Source organism: Apium graveolens, chromosome 10 (assembly GCF_009905375.1).
Source record: "Apium graveolens cultivar Ventura chromosome 10, ASM990537v1, whole genome shotgun sequence".
NCBI classification, from domain to species: Eukaryota; Viridiplantae; Streptophyta; class Magnoliopsida; order Apiales; family Apiaceae; genus Apium; species Apium graveolens.
Window position 1 is genome coordinate 138969579 of NC_133656.1, and position 19149 is coordinate 138988727.

At 33.1% G+C, this 19149-nt stretch overlaps 2 protein-coding genes and 1 long non-coding RNA gene across 10 annotated transcripts; 2 read left to right on the forward strand and 1 right to left on the reverse strand.

The window, feature by feature from the left end:
• Window positions 1-207: 207 nt before the first annotated feature.
• On the forward strand, window positions 208-8217 carry LOC141690609 (uncharacterized). 8 transcript variants are annotated; one of them, XR_012562764.1, is made up of 8 exons: window positions 367-521; window positions 972-1018; window positions 3566-3623; window positions 3737-3886; window positions 3977-4135; window positions 4473-4634; window positions 4704-4772; window positions 7807-8217. It is a non-coding gene; the product is annotated as an uncharacterized LOC141690609 (long non-coding RNA). The 8 variants fall into 8 exon arrangements; XR_012562762.1 differs by adding an exon at window positions 824-889 and having other exon boundaries at window positions 370-521; window positions 3737-4135; XR_012562763.1 differs by lacking the exon at window positions 367-521 and adding exons at window positions 667-681; window positions 824-889 and having other exon boundaries at window positions 3737-4135.
• Window positions 8218-11470: 3253 nt separating this feature from the next.
• On the reverse strand, window positions 11471-12639 carry LOC141691058 (uncharacterized). The gene is made up of 3 exons (XM_074495805.1): window positions 12034-12639; window positions 11809-11908; window positions 11471-11577 (listed from the first exon to the last, which is right to left on the reverse strand). Exons 1-3 carry the CDS (start codon window positions 12637-12639, stop codon window positions 11471-11473), a joined length of 813 nt encoding a protein of 270 aa, XP_074351906.1.
• A 749-nt stretch (window positions 12640-13388) lies between these two features.
• On the forward strand, window positions 13389-17148 carry LOC141692390 (peptidyl-prolyl cis-trans isomerase FKBP15-1-like). Its single transcript, XM_074497207.1, has 6 exons — window positions 13389-13527; window positions 13622-13671; window positions 14269-14331; window positions 14819-14909; window positions 15176-15280; window positions 16893-17148. The coding sequence occupies exons 1-6, from the start codon at window positions 13470-13472 to the stop codon at window positions 16994-16996; spliced, it is 471 nt and encodes a 156-aa protein (XP_074353308.1). The 5' UTR covers window positions 13389-13469; the 3' UTR covers window positions 16997-17148.
• Window positions 17149-19149: the final 2001 nt, after the last annotated feature.

The following is a 19149-nucleotide window of genomic DNA, read 5'->3' on the forward strand; positions in this document are numbered from 1 at the left end:
TAAAATTTTAATTATTGAAATTTTGAATCCTTTAATAATATATAATACATAAAAAATAATACGTAAATATTTTAATTTTATTAATTTCAATAATATATAACCATTATTTTTATAATTTAGTTTTACGAAAAAACAAAATAATAAAATTATAAATATTATAATCAGTTATAGACTAGTATATATATATGGGTTTCAAGTAAATTATGATTTTTGGTGTCTTTTTATTGAAAATCCACAAAGATGATTTTTTTTTGGGAAACCTCACTTTGATTTGTGCTAGTTTTTGTGGGGTGGGGTGTTTGTTGGAATTGGAGATCTACTGCTGTTAAAATGGAACATTGGTAAGCCACCTACATATCTATCAGCTTTAAAATTATTCATTTTGTATGTATTTATGCTAGTGTTGATACTGGATTTGCAGTCAAGCTACCAATCTATTAATTATAATGATGGCTTGCTTAAAATTAGAGTTAGGCTCCCTGTAAAGATCTGTCTTTTGTGGCGAAACACATGCAACTTTTGTAGGTTTCCTCCTTTTTTTTGCTAGTGTTCATATTTGATGCAACTCTTGTTTTTTTCCAATTGATTATGATTCTTTTTGTTTATGGATGCTGTTGATTTGTTCCTAGCATCCCTCTTTTCTGTTAATTTTCTGTTAATTTGCTGAAATCTTGAGTTCCGGTAAGCATTATCCGATAAAATATTTGATTCATATTTTGACACGAACTGAGTTTATTCTGTTAAACATCAAATCTTTAAATTGTAAACTACCCTCTACTAATTTTCTTTACACGCATACATACAAACATACATATATATGCAGGTTTCAAGTAAAAATATGATTTTTGGCGTCTTTTTACCCTGATTGGCGTTGAAAATCCATAAAAATGTATTCTTTTTTCAAAACCTCAAACTGATTTATGCATATTCTGTGCTAGTTTCAACATTGATGCCCTCCACTTTTACTACAGGGGGTTTGTCGGAGTTGGAGATCTGCTGCTGTTAAAATTTGACATTGGTAAGCCACCTCATTGCTATCAGTTTTGAAATTATTCATTGTTAAAATTTGACAATGGTACCTGCATTGCTAGTGTTGATACTGAATTTGCAGTCAAGCTACAAAACTAATAATTATAAGAGTAAAATGCATAATGTGTACCTAATGTTTACCTTTTCTGCAGAGTGTGTACTTGACCTTTTGGAAATGAGATTTGCTTACCTAGAATTTCAAAAACACTGCATTTTGTATATTTTCCGTTACTGCTGTTAGTTGTCCGTCAATAAATAAGGCAAAGTAGTAAAATTCAATAAACTCTGAGTGTTCAAACTTCACACTTCTAACCTCTAACTTTGTGCATATATAGTAATCATTTTAGTTTTTATAGTGTATGTGTTGGCATGTAAAATTGGTTGACTGAAATTTATATCTATTGTATTATCAGATATTATATTTAATTTATTTTGAAAGTTATTCTTATAGTTTTTTAAAATTATAATTTTTAAAAGAGTATGAGTCAAAATTTGATATTTAGAAAAGTCAACCACTTCCAAAGCTATAATTTAATGGGTTAGAATTTATGAGTAGTGCTAGAGATATCAAATTGGATATTAAAATTTTGTCCTAAATGATGTGACATTGGTGACTTGGCAATTTAAAATGTTTTAATTGATTGAATTAATGTGAATGCAGGGTGTCCATTATTATTAGTTAATTAATAGCTGGTCATGACAGGTAACATTTAATATTTATTTTGAGTACCAATTTGAAATCTTTATAATATTTTATAATTTATATGCACCTTAAGTCCTTAACTGGTCTTGTCAATTATGCAATATAAGATGCGGTGCCTTTTCGATATTTTATGCTGGTTTAGAAATTTTTAAAATAAGTAATTTGTGATTTAAAATAAATAAGTGACTTAAAAGTTATAAAATATTAATAGGTTATATAATCCTTTTGATTAATAGGTTAAAAACTTATGTTTTAAAATTAATACTAATAAAAAAGTAAAATATCAAAATAAATTAATAAATTACTTAATACACTGGTGAGTAAGCTGTTTTGGGGCTTATAGGTATGTAAGGAGCCAAACATGCCTTTTATTGACATATAATATGTTTTAATTTGCTCAAACTTTGTAATTATCCATGTGTTTTAATTTGTTTTGAATTAATTCATTTACTTGTAATTGTCTTCATTTATTTTAAATTATTTACTATTAGCTCATTATATAATTTTCTAAGCTTTATCTTGTTTAAATATTTGTTCTAAATAATTCTTTTCTTTTATTTTGTAGTAATGTTTGCCTATTATATGTAGCTTTTTAATTAAATTAAGATACTAAATTTGTTTATAATGTTTCCATTATATAAGTGTAATACTAATACACTTGTTCATCTACTAAATCTGGTCTTTTAACTTTATATTGTTTATTCATTAGTGTATGTAAATATATATTATATAGTACTAAATTGATTTTTTTTCATGTGTAATTGAACCTTGATCAATTCGTATGCGGTTGATTTAGACACCATCACGTCACATTTTTCTTTTTCTCCGTTAGCAAGCAACTACCGGAAATACACAAACTGCAGTATTTTTCAAATTTGGAGTACACAAATTGCATTTTCTTAAAATCAGTACACACTTCGCATTTTTGTTAAAATTCAGGTACACATTTTGCATTTAACTCTAATTATAACAATGGTTTGCCTAAAATTAGAGATAGGCTCCCGGTAAAGATCCGTCTTTTTATCGTAAAACACATGCAAATTTTTTAAGTTTTGAACCGATTCCTTTTTTTTGCTAGTGTTTTTATTTGATTAGCTTGGAAAGCTATAAACTTTTTTTCTTTTGCTAAATTAAGAAGTTTTCATCAGAAAAACTAAGTGCACGATCTAGGGGCATACCCCTCAAAACGAAAGATCAAAGAGAGCATCAATGAAGAGAATCAGGACATTTCTTGATCCACCAAGACAATGGTAATACAAAGTATAAAAATAATTCAGAATTGAAATCAAATGAACATCCTTTCTTGCCAAATGAACAAATTTTTCTTGCAGTAACTTCCATAGGTAAAATCATGTTACTCTCCAGTGCCTCCCCTATATAGCAGTATTAATATAGGAACCCAAAAAACCTTCGCTGATGCTGTTGAGCTGTTCTATGTTTGCTGAGGAGATGATTCCCTTTTTATGGACAAATGCTTTGCATTTATCTTTTCAAACTTTCAGTGTTTCTGAGTTCCAATTTTGTATTAAATATTCAATTCCAGGTACAATCATGTTACTCTTCATTTAAAGTACAAATATCGGAACTCAAAAAACTTTTACTTATGCTGTTCTATGTTTGCTGAGGAGATGATTCCTTTTCAATGGAACAAATGCTTTGCAATTATCTTTTCATTCTGTCGGTGTTTCTGAGTTCCAATTGTTTTATAAAATGTTCAATGCCATTATGGTCTTACATTAGAGTTCGATGCATGATACATAGCATTTGAAATTTTTCTCTATAAATTAGTGTGCTTGATGATTTGTTTAATATTACTAAGAACATTCGTTTCAGACAATACCTGATCTTTGATGGGAGCTGGCTCAGTTGCAAGACACGTACATCCTGCAAGGTAAAAATAATATTTCTTATAATCTGAAGTAGGTGGCCACTGGCCATCGATTTATAATAGACGATGGTACTATTATTTCACTCATTGATCACTTTGGTGATAACGATTTGAAGGTCATGCACCAAGAATACAACACTTATCGGCAAAAAGCGGTTTGTGTTGCTTCATCATATACCTTGTTTAGTGATGTTAATGATTGCCAACAGAAGTTGCAGTTCATTATTGACAATTTGACATTGTTATTAAATGATGATAATGGAAGTGTAGGTTGTTTATGTTGTTGTATCGTAGATGAAGTTTTTTAAACGTAGGGTAATATTTGTTCCTCTAAGTCCACCACTTGTATGCAATAGTGTGCAGTTTATTGGTCATCTGACTAGTCAGCTGGCCAGATATCAGTTTCTATAAATAGCATGTCAGTTGGAAAAGAAGACCATGCTTGAGGCGTTTTCACTTCTTAAAGTTATTGAGTTGGAGCTGCAAGGATACCCATCAGCAACAAAGGTCCTGTGGTAAATAATCACTTGACCAATATTAGCTTATATTACCATATTGAATTATTCTGCATCTGGTTTTTTCTCTGTACATTGTGTTTTCCTTGTCCACTGTTACAAATTATATTTATAGCACTACTTCATTAGCCAAATATAATATTTTTGTCAGACAGAAACTCGATGCACGATTGAGTAGCTTTAAAATTTTGGTTTTATTGCAACCTAAGATTTAGTCACCTCCAGGCTGGACTTTGTTGGAGTCCATAGTTATTAAACGCAGTAACTAGCTTATGTATTTCTTTCCATCATCTCTATAATCTATTTATATAAATTTATGCTATTTTATGTTAAACAGGAGCGGTGCATGGCATTAATTAAGGAGCATCCGATGTACAAGATGAAAGGGCAGTGGATGATCGAGATACATTTGTGCATGATGTCAGTTATTTCCAATTATTCATTTAAGTAATGAACATTTGTACTTCAGCTGGTCTAAATGCTGATTTATTTTAAAGAGGTAATGTTTACAATTCATACTTTAGAGACACACATATCTGCTGTAAGTTAACTCCCGATATTACTGCAGATACCCGGCCTTCAATATGGCTTAATGACCCTGCAGTCTGACCTAGAACATGGCCTTCAACGAAGACAGGTATAGCTGTATTAATGAGCTGTAAGTCATTTTTTTTAGCTAGTGTGTATGTTATATGTAATAAAAACAATTTAAAGCAGCACATCTATATAGAATTGGGTTGGGTTTAAGGGTCACAATGGTACTGGCAAGTGGGACGTTTAAAGTAGCATTGCTCAGCTAAAATAGGAGTCAGTTCAAAACAATTACAATCCAATAAGATTCATTCGGATTGTAGCAACAAATGGCCTGCTTCCTCATGCTTCTTGCTTTCATTTGACTTGTGGGAAGTAGACGGAACCAACTACAAAAAAAAATGGGATCACTACGACATTCAAAATAAAGATGGACCTGTTATTTACGATTTACTTTACTTGTCAGAAATGAAACTGGCTTTCAGATGTTATAGATGAGCCAGTCATATCAATTTTTTCACTCTTCTATGAATAAAAAGGTGAGTTCTTTCGGTACTTTTGATGATATATCCTGTTTTTCTGATTTCTTTAAAGTCATAGAGACTTCTTTTCCAAAATCCCTCGAAAGTTTTCACTATCATGAAGGTCCCCGAGATTCTTTTTTAGTACAATCTTTGCTAGACTTGCTAAAACAGGCTCAGCCAATTGAACCACTGTTCTGAAGTAATTTTTTAATAAGAATGTTGTCCCCTTCAGTAGCATATTTGAGAACTTGTCGAATCCAGAAAATCAGATATTCCTGTCAGGGGCATCAGTTTCATTTTGGTCAAACCACTGCCGCTTGAGAAATATAGTAACATCAGGGGGCAATTTACGAACATGGAGTTCTAGTGCGCAAAATAGCCGCTCTTAAGAAATATTTGCTTCCACAAAGTTCTCCAGAAATACTGGTTTGCCATAAATCATTTCCCCAACCCATAAGCCGTGGATGAACCCATGGCCCTCTAAATAAGATATCCTTAAAGCATATACCTTTTATCTTCCTAGTTTGATAACACAAGTAAAAGACATGCTTAAAGTGAGTCGGAGTCATACAATATTTAGAATAATCTTTGAAGTTACTAAACAAAGCTGAAATAGTTATGTTCTGTCATATACAGATAAGAAACCTTAATCAATTCAATAAGTACTCTGGCATTTAGTTGGACACATTAATTTAATTCACCGAGGGGAGTGGAGGTGTTTCAAGTTGAAATCTTGAAGTTAGTTCTGAAGGTTGGAACGAAATACGTCTTAGCAGGCAGTTCATTTCTACATAGGCCTATGTATGCAAAATCAACACTAACAAAAAAACGGAGTGCAAAACTTAGGATATAGTTTATGCTTCTAGCTCGCAATTTTTTTTTTAATGTAATGACGTTTTATGACCGTGTACTGAAATAAGTCTCCCAAGTATGTAATTCGGAGCAATTTGTTTTAAGCTGCCTGGATTTTGAATGATTTTTTTTTAATTTATTTTTCTTATATATACATACTTTAATCTGTTTCTGTGTGTGAGAGTTTATTTATGTAGTTGCTTCAATTAGTTAATAGTAATGGATTTTCCTAGGTAAAGTGAAATTTTGTTCAACTTCTTCCTTTGAGTTGTGGTAGCAACTTCAACTTAGACATTAGTCACTTTTTAATTAAAGATAAAAGGTATCTGTTAGCTAATGTATGGTAGTTTAAGATCTATGTACTACTGTGCTTGAAATGTGACAGCAAATTCAGTCACTTCTAGCCCTAGGTGGGAGCTTTTTGATTAGCATTAGAGACATTTATTAGGACATTGCACTCTGGGTCAGAATATAAACCTATTTTAGGGGTAGATGTTTAGTTATTTTATTTCTTTATTTTGCTGTTAGATTTACTGATTTAGGAGGTCATGGGATGAGAAGGGCGTTGGCTGGGAAAATATAAAAATTGTTGAATAAAATTTTGCTTTGGCTACTTTCTTTAACAACCAAATCATGCATACCCTTCCTGTCCAAGAGCAGAGTATGAGGATGGATATATGTACCCAAACCCTTGCATCCACTCTTATGAGTAAAGAGTAACTGTTTCGGAAAAGACCTCTGGTGTTGACAGTGTGATGATAAAAAAGTAGTACACACATAAAAAAAAACTACAGACGTAAGAGCTTTGACTACAGGGGAGAGTAAATATTAAGACAAACAGAACAGGCACACTAAAGTAACTATATTAAGCTTCAGTACAATAAAGAAAGAAATTAGGGTTACCAAATAATCCTGGAGCTGGCAATTTAAAAGGATTATAAGAATCCTGTAATTAATAAACCAATTAGTACCGAGATAAAATGGAAAAATATTTGGTTCATATACATTTATTCGAATAGATAGATACCAAGGCCCTACGGTCCAACAATCAAAGAGGAAGTAGTTTAAGGTAAAGCATTTGGTTTTTATTGTGAGATACAATTTTTTGAAAACTCTAGAAAATTTCTAAGCATATACTCATAGATTTGTATGATCTGTAACTATAATCTTATATGTTATTCTCTGTCTATGGTATTGATTAAAAATGGTCTGTTATTATGGTTATATTAATATATTATAATCCTCTACGATATTAGAGCCTATCCAGAAGTGATTCTTTAATGACCACTTTGCCTTGTACAATAGAGGAATACGGAGGTTCCTGCAGATTTTCCGAAATAAGTACTTGAACTTATATTTAAATTCTATGACAGATTTAATTAGATAACGAATCAAGAGACTGGGTAACTTGCCTGATACATCTCACGGAAACATGAAGCACAGGAACAGAATTCACATTTTCCCCTCCCAACATCTCTTACATTAGTGAGCCATGCCTTTACAAGTTCCCCAGTAGTAATCACCTTTTTTCCGACCAGAGGCTTGGTATCTTCTGGAGGGACCCTTGCATCATGTCTTCTTTTTGTAAAAAACGGTAACCTGTTTAGAAGAATATTATCAGGCAAATTAATCTTGTTTGTCGGAAGTTTTTTTGGATAATCATATATAATATAACTATTCTTTGTTGGTGATTTGTTCTAGGATAGTCTATAATAGATACACATGTTATACTATACTGTACTGACAAGTTATTGTTGATGTTAGGATGAAGAACCTTTAACAACAATAATGAAGTTTGGCGCGTTTGTTTGTTACCTGCTCTCATCAAGGATAGAAAGGGGCTTCAAATGCCTTCGCATATCACCTCCAATCCGACCGGGACCACCTTGAATCCGACTGGGGCCACCTCCAATCCGACCGAGACAATCTCCAATCCGACCGAGACCACCTCCAATCTGACCTAGCGCACGAATCATTTCCCAGATGATTGTTCACAAGAGTTATTAGTTATATACCATTTTTTCTTTAAAATTCGTAGTAACACCATTAGTAGCAACATCACATGCATCTTACACGCAGATAGATAGGATATGTAGACACAAACACATACATAATCTGGTTTGTTTTTGCACTCACTTGAATAATGAAAGGTAAAAACAAACCTAGTTTGATAGAGATGCAAATGTAAAAACAGATTCTAGTTTCTTATCATTATAATCATCATTGTAGTTACTAATCAAATTATAACTAATTAACACTAGGAAATAACTTGATCAGCAAGAATAATGCAACGCCATTACAATATTAGTACTCTCAATCGTTTAAGCAACAAGAAATCAGATCAAATCTAGACATGAAATGTGGTCATCGTGAATACATATTACATACACATATTACATACACATACAGAGAGTTTGTGTGTATAATATTTACCCTAATCTCTGAATGAAAGGAGTGGGTTCTTTTGGTTCATTGGGATCAATGTTCTAAAAATCCTCGATAAATCCTCAATTCAACCTATTAATCCCCTACAAAATATCCGACCAATTCGATCTTTAAAATCCGATTTATTCTTATGAATTTTTCTTTATTGGAGTATATATAATTATTTATTAAAATTAAAATACTATATTAATTTAAAAATAAATAATTATAGAAATTATGATATAATAAATATATATTTGTCAATAAATAATTAATATAATAATAATAATATATTAAATATAATTTAATATTATAATACATCCGATTTTTACTCCGATTAATTTCCGATTTTTAATTAATCCTATATCGGTAGCTCGACCGATCTTCCGGATTCCCCATTTTTACCAAACCGATTAGGATTGGTGCTTAAATGGGAGAGTTAAGGTGGTGCCTTGCCTTTTAGGAAAAGCCTGCATTGCCTAGTTTCTGATTGGCTAATTCTTTTGACCTTTTTTACTCTTTCTTAACTTTTTGGCTATGGTAAAAAATATAACAGTTATCTTATTACCGACAGTTTCTTAGTTCATTCCCTAAATTTAATATAAAATATTGGATTTTAGCTTAAAACATCAATAACTATTTTCAAATCCAACAATATTCCCTATATTCATTCTTTATACAATATTTAATCATTAAAAAGTAATATTATTACATAAAGTAAAGAAAGTGAAAGTGTTTCTTTAGAAGGGTGATGTTTAAAAATACCCATTTTTTGGGTGTAATAGCTGAAAATACCCATTTTTTGGGTGCAATAGCTGAAAATACCCATTTTTAGAACACATGGCTGAAAATATCGTTTTGATTACGCATTTTGTAATTGGGTAAGTGTAATAAGCATTTGATAATTGGGTATCTAAGAAAATTACAAGAGATACGTATTTGTAGTTTGGGTATTACCATTGAGAAATGCGTATCTTTAAAAAAAAATTGGATACCCATTTGATAAATACGTATCTAGTACAAAACAGGATACCCAAATGGCAAATGCGTATCCAAATTGGTATTTTCAGCCATCCACTTCCCGGATGGGTATTTTCAGTCATTTGCACCAAAAAATTGTTATTTTAAACATTTTTTCTCTTTCAAATATATATTATAAAATAAAAGTTAGAAGATGAGAGAGATTAGTTTAATATAAGGAATGGGAAGAAGATCTTAATAGATTTTAGAGCATTCACTTCCGGTTTCGTATATTCACCCCATCTCTATAATTTAGGGATTTATATTGATATTCACTCCAAAAACTGCCTCCATCTGGATCCCCAAAATAGGGACTAATTATAGGGACCAAAAATAAGTCCCCATATTTGGGAACTCAAAATACAGACCGCATCTGCACAACCTCCCATTCCCGCCACTTTCATCTCACAAAGACCCGCCATATCTTTCTTTTCTTTTGTATATATATATATATATATATATATATATATATATATATATATATATATATTTTCATACCTAATTTCACTTCTCATGCTCTCTGGATGTCCTTCAGAGTCGTGAATCATCAGTGATTGAACCTATTGGATTCATCACCATCTACAACTTCCTTTTCTCTTAAAGTTTTTTTCTTAATTATCTTCCCCTATTTATCTTTAATTGTATCTACTGGTATGATATGAGTTTAGTTTTTTGGTATGGAATCAGTTGTGATATTGTCTACTAATTATATGATTTTGCATCATTGATTGATATATCTAGTTAATAGAATATTAAATTTCTAAATTAGATACAAAATTTGTGAAGAAAGGATGGATACACAAGAAAAGGAACATGGATATTTTACAAGTATTTTAAGCGAAGATCATCAACTCGATTCCACTTATGTTTGGCAAAACGAAATCTCCCCTAAAACCCCTGACGACTCTCCACCATTTCCTCCTAATGAAGAAATCAGTAGTAGTAGGAAATCGGCAAGGGGAGCGAATTTTACCCCTAGAGAAGATAAGTTACTTGTTTCTGCTTGGTTAAATTATAGTATTGATGCCGTTCAAGGAACTGACCAGAAGCACTCCCAACTCCGGGAAAAAATCTATAATTACTTTCAGCAGTATAAGGAAGCCACAAATGATCAACAATAAAATCTTTAATACATCGATGGTCAGTTATTCAAAAGGCAACAAATAAGTTTTATGGAAAATTAGCTCAAGTTTGTCAATTAAATCTAAGCGGCATGACTGAACATAACAAGGTAACTCATATCTACAAGTTTTGTTTATGTGCAAGTTTTGTCTGCACTAACTTTGATTATCTATGTCATTTTGATATCAATATTTTGTTTGTTTATGTGCAAGTTTGACGAGGCTAAAGCAATGTACCTATCACTAGAAAAATGCAGCTTCCAATTTGAGCATTGTTTACACCTGCTAAAGAACCAACCTAAGTGGATTTTGCAGATGGCTAAGAAAATTTTAGATTTAGCGATACATATATAGCCTGGTTTTGGTTTTCTCGAACTTTCAAGATGGCTTTATTTGTCTGCAATTATGCTTTGTCAAGATGATAGATACTGCTCCTCAAACTTTTAAGTTAAATAACAACTATGTCAAACTGGCAGTCGAGATCAATACTGAGCACTTTGTACTTTGTTTTTTAGTTTAGCAGTTGGTGCCTCAATACATGTACATACATTTATTAAAATTAGTTGGAATATTATACACAGATGCAGATGCAGAGTTTAAAGTTATAAAGCCATTTGCAGTACTACAGTTGCCAAGGAAACTGAGATAAAACTCAAACATGGACATTCTTAAAACTGAAACTGAGATAAAAACCAGTGAACCAAACAAACACAACTACATATTAAAATGAAGACCTACATATTAAAATCAACATTACAGAGATGGCAAAAATATTAACGCTGGGAATATAATAACCACTGGTGTTCAATTAGATCTTCTTGAAACTGCTGGTGTGCAGAACTGTCCCTAATAAAATGATGACGCTAAATGAAGTTTGTAAGCTCAACATGATAATTTGTTTCCATTTCCAGGGGGTCTTCATTAAGTTGTTCATACTCAACGTGGAGATTTTCACTGTCATCACACTCATCTTCAATAATCATATTATGTAAAATTACACATGTTTTCATTATATTTGTTAGCTCTTTTACTTTGAACATCCGAGAAGGCCCACATATTATAGTAAATCATTGTTATAGTACCCCAAATACGCGTTCAACATCTTTTCTTGCGGCTTCTTGTGCCTTCACAAAAATTTTCTTTTTGTTCCCTTGTGGTGATGGAATTGTTTTCACAAAAGTTTGTCATTTCGGATAAATACCATCTGCAAGGTAATACCCCATCGTATAGTTATTTCCATTAACTGTGTAATTTACCGGAGGAGCACGGCCTTGAGCAAGTTCAGTGAAAACGAAAGATCTCTTAAGCACGTTAATGTCATTATGTGAACCGGGCATACCAAAAAACGAGTGCCAAATCCAGAGATCATATGAAGCAACAACTTCTAAAATAATAGTTGGTTTCCTGATATGGCCAGAGTACATACCTTTCCAAGCGGTGGGCAGTTTTTCCACTTCCAGTGCATGCAGTCAATGCTTCCAAGCATACCCGAAAATCCTTGTTGTTCAGCAACATCAAGTAATCGGATAATATCATTAGCATTAAGTGACCTCAAATACTCATTGGAGAACACACTAACTATAGTCTCGGTGAATTTTTTAAGATTCTCCATTGCAGTGGTTTCACCTATACGAATGTACTCATCCATAAAATTTCCTGTAACCACATAGGCAAGCATTCTAAGTGTCGCTGTTACTTTTTGCATAGAAGATAAACCAAGTCGTCCAGCATTATCTCTTCTCTGCACAAAATACGGCTCAAATGACTCTACCTCTCTTAAAACACGAATAAATAACGGACGACTCATAAAAAATCTTCTTCGAAATAGATTTGATGGATACACCGGATTCTCTGCAAAATAATCACGAAATAGGCGTTCGTTCCCCATGTTATGATCACGCCGAATAAACTTACGACGTTGCATAGTTTCATGATAATTTGATATATGCCCATAAGCCTCCTCAATTTCGACGTCACTATCATCTTCTGATGAAAAATATGCTAATATTTTACGAAACAATGATCGAACCATTTGAGATTTGTGAGAAGTAGTAAGAATTTCCTTTTTGCAAATAAGATTTGGAAGTATGATAAAGATAAGTTTTCGTTAAAGACAATTGAAGGTGAAGAAGCAGAAGATTTTAAAGTGATGTTATATTTGATCTCAAATTTGAAATTAAAAAGGAGAGAGAACGAAGTATATATTAAAAGAGTACGGGGATAAGGATGGGGTGTGGGATTTAGGTGAATTTGTTTTGATAAACAAACTTTAGAGATAATTTTAGGGAATTTCCATTTATAGTAAGAATATAGGGATTGATATACAAAACCGGATGTGAATGTTGTTAGTGATTTAAGGAATCACTAGGATATTTGGAGTAGTTTTTTTCTCCATATTTCTTATATTTGACTTTAAGACTTCAAGTAGCTAAACCGTTAGAATTGCTCTAACAGTCTTACTACAAATATTAAAGGAAAAATTGTATACAAACTAATAACTCTATCCAAAACAATAAAAATATTTAATTACAAAGTTGGTTAAAACCCCCGGTATTTATTCCAAAAATGTTAATGATATTTAAAAAAATACGAAATCCGACCGTAGGTCTCGTATATATCTTGCACATTTGTAATATTTTGTAACTTGATTGATCTTTTTTTTTGATATGCTTAACAATTTCCATTTACACGTTAATAGAAATTAAAGAAAAAGGAATAAATAAATGAACCAATAAAAATTGCTTCACTGCTGATGTGTCCGAATCTCATTGGAAAAGACACACACATGTTCATGTTCAACTATATGTACATCGAGTTTGTTTACACATTATACAAACATTATACATACATACATATATTTGGATGGAGATGCGTTTTGCAGCTCTTGTTCTTGTTTTGGTTCTTGCTACTACGGTTTTAGGTGCCTACTACTTACACGACACATATGTATTTGGTTCTTGTTATATTCTTTTTTTTTTTTTTTAATTTAGTGTGTTGTTACATTTGATTTTCAGTTTATGCAACCAAGTCGAAGGATGTTACTGAACTTCAGATCGGGGTCAAGGTGATTATATTTTTAATATTGTTTTTTAAATTATTTGATATTTTGATTTTATGAGTTTATTATGTGTGAGATCTTTACTTGGTTGTTGGTTTTATGTTATAGTAGGCGGTATTAGTATTTGATATGTGATTTGGTTAATTATGATTGCATGAAGGAGTGTTGTACATACTATTTTAGTTTGTTATTGACTTTTATTTATAATTTTGGTTTTAGTGATTTATATGATTATATCCAAGAATATTAATACTATGACTGAAGAGATTTGATTGGGATTAGAGGGATGGAGAGTGTTTATGATTGTGTTGGTTTGTATCTACAACTTGTTTAGAGCTCAAGGATTGATAGTCATGTTATGGGAGCACTTAATCTGTTGTACCAAATGAGAAATGGGAAATAAATATACTAGTTTACATTATTTTCATTTTCGCATTTGTGGTGTAGATATGCTTTTGAAGATGAAAATTTTGATTTGCTACTTGCGAGTCTGCTTTTAATTCCACCATATATTGAATGATATTTTATTAATGATATGCATTCAACAGTACTGTTATTTTATCTCCTCCTTTTTTACTTATTGTTGTCCTTTTGTTGCTGCAGTTTAAGCCTCAGTCTTGTGAATTCAAGGCTCACAAGGGTGATAAAATCGGAGTACATTACCGGGTAAAAGATTCTGGCACCTTAACTTCATCATGTAATTTATCAGTCATGTAAGGTTCAACATCGACGCTGTAAATAATATAGTTACCTAAATTCAAAATCTTCAGGGGTTTTTTGTTGAACATACTCCTAATTGGTAGCTACTAGCTAGGTCACGGTTGTATGATATTTTGGTTTATTTGGGTTGTAAATCTGCTAGAATTGGAAGCATAATTGCTGACTGAATGATATACTGTTGCCTGTTTCCACCCCAATATTATGTGCTCTCTGTGCCCGTGTATTTGATATGCATCTAAATTTTCAGTTTCTTATCGCTACCTGGAGCTGTTTAACATCTAGTTATGCATCGTAGCTTAATTATTCCTAAACTTTAGTAATAAAGAAGAAGAAATGATAAAAAATTCCTGTCTTCTGCCAACAAGTTTTGGCAAGGAAGCTGTTTGAACTAATTATAGTTATCAGAATGTTGATTTGTTACTTATTTTTGTAGGGGAAACTCACTGATGGAACTGTGTTTGACTCCAGCTTTGAAAGGGGTGACCCCATTGAATTCGAGCTTGGTACTGGTCAAGTGATTAAAGGCATGTGGTTATCTATTTTTTGGATACTTATTTTCTTTTGTTCTTTTTAGACACAGGTAAAGGGATGATTTATCTAGAAGTGCTGCTAAGATGCAACTGACATTATTTTTTATTTTTTGAAAGAAGTTTCTAATGACATCAGTTTTGCGTTCTCCTTCTTCATCATAAGTGTTATATGATTCACTGTGTCATCCACACCATTGTTTGTTATTACTGTTATGTTGATATCTTTAATTGTCAATGTGTAACACGCTCCTTGTTTTCAGGATGGGACCAGGGACTATTAGGTATGTGCGTAGGTGAAAAGAGAAAGCTGAAGATACCTGCTAAACTTGGTTATGGAGCACAAGGTTCCCCACCCACCATCCCAGGTGATGATTATTCTTATTATAACTACTTTTGACTATAGTTGTACATAGGATCACAAAAAGAGGGGGGAAATATCAAAATGCTCAGTACATTAACACTGCAATTTGAAGTGGTTAACTTTATTAGTAAAAATCTTATTTATACACATAAAGACAGGTTAAATATAAATCTTGTTTTCTGGAATATCTTATTCAGCTGGCTGCACATGAACAGTTATACAGTATCAGGGAGTTGAATTGTATGGGTGCCTGAATGTGAAAAGACAAATGCAGAATGTCTGTGAGCAATATTAAGAAAATACATGATGCTGGAATGAATGCACAAAACTGAGTTTTTTCACTAGGGTTGGCTCACCCCTACCTCCAGTCTTGATTTCTTGTTATCAACATATCGGGAATGATTATTTATTTAATTAATTTAATACATTTTACATATATGTTTACAACTGGTACTTGAACTACAAGTTCTATCGAGCACCTAGACTATGCCCCTGTATTTGAAGTTTGAAATGATAATGTCACCCCTAGGTGAGCAACCACTTTGAAGTTTGAACTGGACACAGGCGGTCAGCTGCTGGTACATGAACCGAACTATTAATATTAGAAGTTTGATCTATCAACTCATTGGAATATTCTTGGTCAAGGTTTTTGTGTAAAAGAATCTCTCGTCAAAGACATAACATTGTACAGCTCTCGCGTATGTCTGACGAGAAGCCACATGTACCCTGTGAAAAGCAGTGGCTCTTTGTAATATTGCTGGGTCTTTGTGACCTTCCATAGAAACCTGACGTAGGACCTCATGCGCACTGGGTATGAACTTTTGTACGAGGGAGAAATGATGAATCTGAATCTTCCTGCTAAATTATAATTTCCGTAGCCTCCTTCAATAATAGAAGCGAGACCTCATATGGTAAAATTTGAATGGGAGAATTTTTAAATCCAAAAACTAAAAAGCACCCTAATTAACAACCTTAGATTTGTCTGCCCATCTTTGAGTTAATGTGCAATTGTATACCCAACTTAAACAAATTTTGATGTTATTTTGATTCTTCAAGTAAGACTGCTAGAATGGTAAGTCTTTTGTTTCTCATTCTTTCTTCAGTAGACTTCTCGGATACGGACAATTGAACTTGTATTCCAGCAAAGTCAAATAGGCTCTCCACCGTGTCAAACATGTTGTATAATATTTTTATCGTCTTTACCCTGAAGCATTAATCCTAAGTATTCTTTCCAAATTCCATCAACCAACTTATAATAATATTTCTTTGTATAAAAATATTTAAGTGTTTTAGTTGGTATAGTATATGATAAGAGTAATGATATATATGTAAATAAGAAATGTAGAATTGTAGATTATGTTGTCTTTGCTAAAACTACTAGTACCATCATTCACTACTTCATAGTGGTAAAATATCTGACTCCTGGAATTTCGAACCGAAAACATGGTTGCATTTTTTTAAAATTGTTGCTTTAGATTATACCAACAGTCTAGTTAAATCCTGATAAAGCGTCTGCATGAAGGACCAAGTTTTAACTGTAGAAGTAGTTCTAAATTCGGCATGTTTAGTTTGTTCTTTAATATCACCCTTCTAACAAATTTGTTTACGGTCTGCAGGTGGCGCAACACTCATATTCGACACCGAGCTCATCTCTGTCAATGGAAAGCCATCAACAGGCAATGCAAATGATGAAGTTGAAGAGGAAGATGAGGAACTATGATCATAGAATACTTTTGACGTTAAGGTTTCCTGGTGGTTAATTTTTTTGTATTCTGACACAGTTTGTTTGTACCTTGAATCATTTGATAAAGTATGGATTTGTACCTTGAGCCATTTGATAAAAGTACGAAATAGAATTTCCCTTCTGATGCATGAATTGGTGTTTTTCAATTCTCTCAGGAGCATTTAGTAATTTTATTCTTTAATATATGAACTGGAACATTTTTTCTTCTGCCATTGAGACCCGCATTTAGACAATTTGGTAAGGGTATCTTCCCTCCGGATGTATGTTTGAAAGAATATGGAAGAAGCTAAGATAATTGCTTCAGATTGGTTCTTGATTACTCCGCCAGAGAGCATCTGAACCAAATATCTTAGGCTAAATTAGCACATGGCTGTCTTGATGTCTGGAAGTAGTTCTGAGCTAAAAACTAGTATGTCAAATATGTTATACTCAGTATTAAGGATAAGAAACTGTTACTTTGTTAGGGTCCTAGAGATCAACTTTTGGGGGAAGGGAAGAAGTATGTGGAAGATTCTGCAAGGTTAGTAGGTAAGACCAGTGGAATCAGGGCGGAAATAAAGAATGGTGTCTTCCAGTTCACATATCCTTCAATATCTAAACAAATACAGGAAGAGAAAATAAATAATGCCCGTTTGTTTAGTGAGAAAGTTGTGCTGGAGAATGGAGTGTGAGCACATACAAGAGAATGAGACATACCAAGGCCTATTCAACAGTGGTAATACACTATCAAACAAACAGTTTCAGAGAAAATATAGCACAGGCAGTATCTTCGCGTTCTTGGTAATCTCTGCAAGACCTGATTCTGAGGACGACTTTTGCATAAATGAACTTCCTCCAGGAATCTCAGCTATTTCTCGGTGAAAGCAACGAGATCAGCTTCTGAGGATTCACCCAAGTTCCTAGTAACTATCCATTCTTAAGAACTTCCCAGCTGAAACAGTCCTGATATCATGGCACTGACATTAAATTTCTATATGGACATTGTGTTCTCAAAAAAAGGTAGGGAACAATAACAAACAGGGGATAACAAACTCAATCATGGCACTGAATCTCTTCACGGACAAAAATGTTGAGGACAGACATGACTCCAGGGACATAACATAACAAACTACCCAAGCCGGTAACTCAGATTTTACCAACTACCCCGTTCATTGTTATTTTCACTTCATTTAAGTTCATAACAACCGAAAGAGTAATTTACATACATATATATATAGGTCTCACTCCAATGAGAACCCTACTATTATGAGATATGAGATTTAATCCTACCCACTCGTTCAAATTCAACATATTCATCTCTCACCATTGATTTAATATTTATAAATTTTAATATTGCTCCATCTTCTATCTAATTCAACCACCCATCAACCACCACCTCCGGTGACAACCATTTTCCGGCCACCATCACCTCCGGCGACCATCAGAAAATCACCACCGTCAAATATAAAATCACCACTGTTAAATCAAAAATCACCACCGGATAATGAAAAATCACCGCCGAATAATGATAAATCACTGCCGGAAACTAGAAACCACCACATTAATCCACTTTCTTCCCGTCAAATCCGGCCACGATCACCAACTCCGACCAAAATCACCACCACAACCACCATACTACAACTCTGTCCAGCCATGCACCTACCACCAGAATCAAAAAAATCACCACCGTCGAAAAAAAATTACTAAAATCAAACACATAATCCAGTAAACCAAAGTATCATGACCATCAAATCATAATCATATATCTCCGTCTTTAGCTAATCATTGCTTTCAACTAGAAAATCACCAGATATTAAACTGGTTCACTAAGAATTCTCAGATCTGAATTGAAAATCACCAAATCGCCTCCGTTTTGAAACTCGAACAGAGCTTTAATAACATCTCCATCACCTACAGGATCCTTGCAAGTCAATCTCTTCGTCCGCAAGTAGTCGACAATTTAACTGAAGCACCAAATCTGAATTTTGGCTTGCGAGACATTTGAAATTCGAGGCTGATTAGAGATGTTGATGATGGCGGAGCTGTGTCGCCAAAGTTTCTGGTGGCGTAGTGGTGAAGGATGGCGTTGAAGTTGAAGGAGATGGTGGAGGCAGGAGAAGGGAGGGTGTGGGAGAAGAGGGGAGAGAGAG

Coding starts and splice junctions, on each gene's coding strand:
- LOC141692390 (XM_074497207.1), top strand. CDS start 13,470: ATGGAGATGCGTTTTGCAGCTCTTGTTCTTGTTTTGGTTCTTGCTACT. Junction 13,528..13,621: donor TCTTGCTACTACGGTTTTAG/GTGCCTACTACT, acceptor TTTGATTTTCAG/TTTATGCAACCAAGTCGAAG. Junction 14,332..14,818: donor AAATCGGAGTACATTACCGG/GTAAAAGATTCT, acceptor TTATTTTTGTAG/GGGAAACTCACTGATGGAAC.
- LOC141691058 (XM_074495805.1), bottom strand. CDS start 12,639: ATGGTTCGATCATTGTTTCGTAAAATATTAGCATATTTTTCATCAGAA. Junction 11,909..12,033: donor ACTGCCCACCGCTTGGAAAG/GTATGTACTCTG, acceptor AACGTGCTTAAG/AGATCTTTCGTTTTCACTGA. Junction 11,578..11,808: donor GGGGTATTACCTTGCAGATG/GTATTTATCCGA, acceptor TGATTATTGAAG/ATGAGTGTGATGACAGTGAA.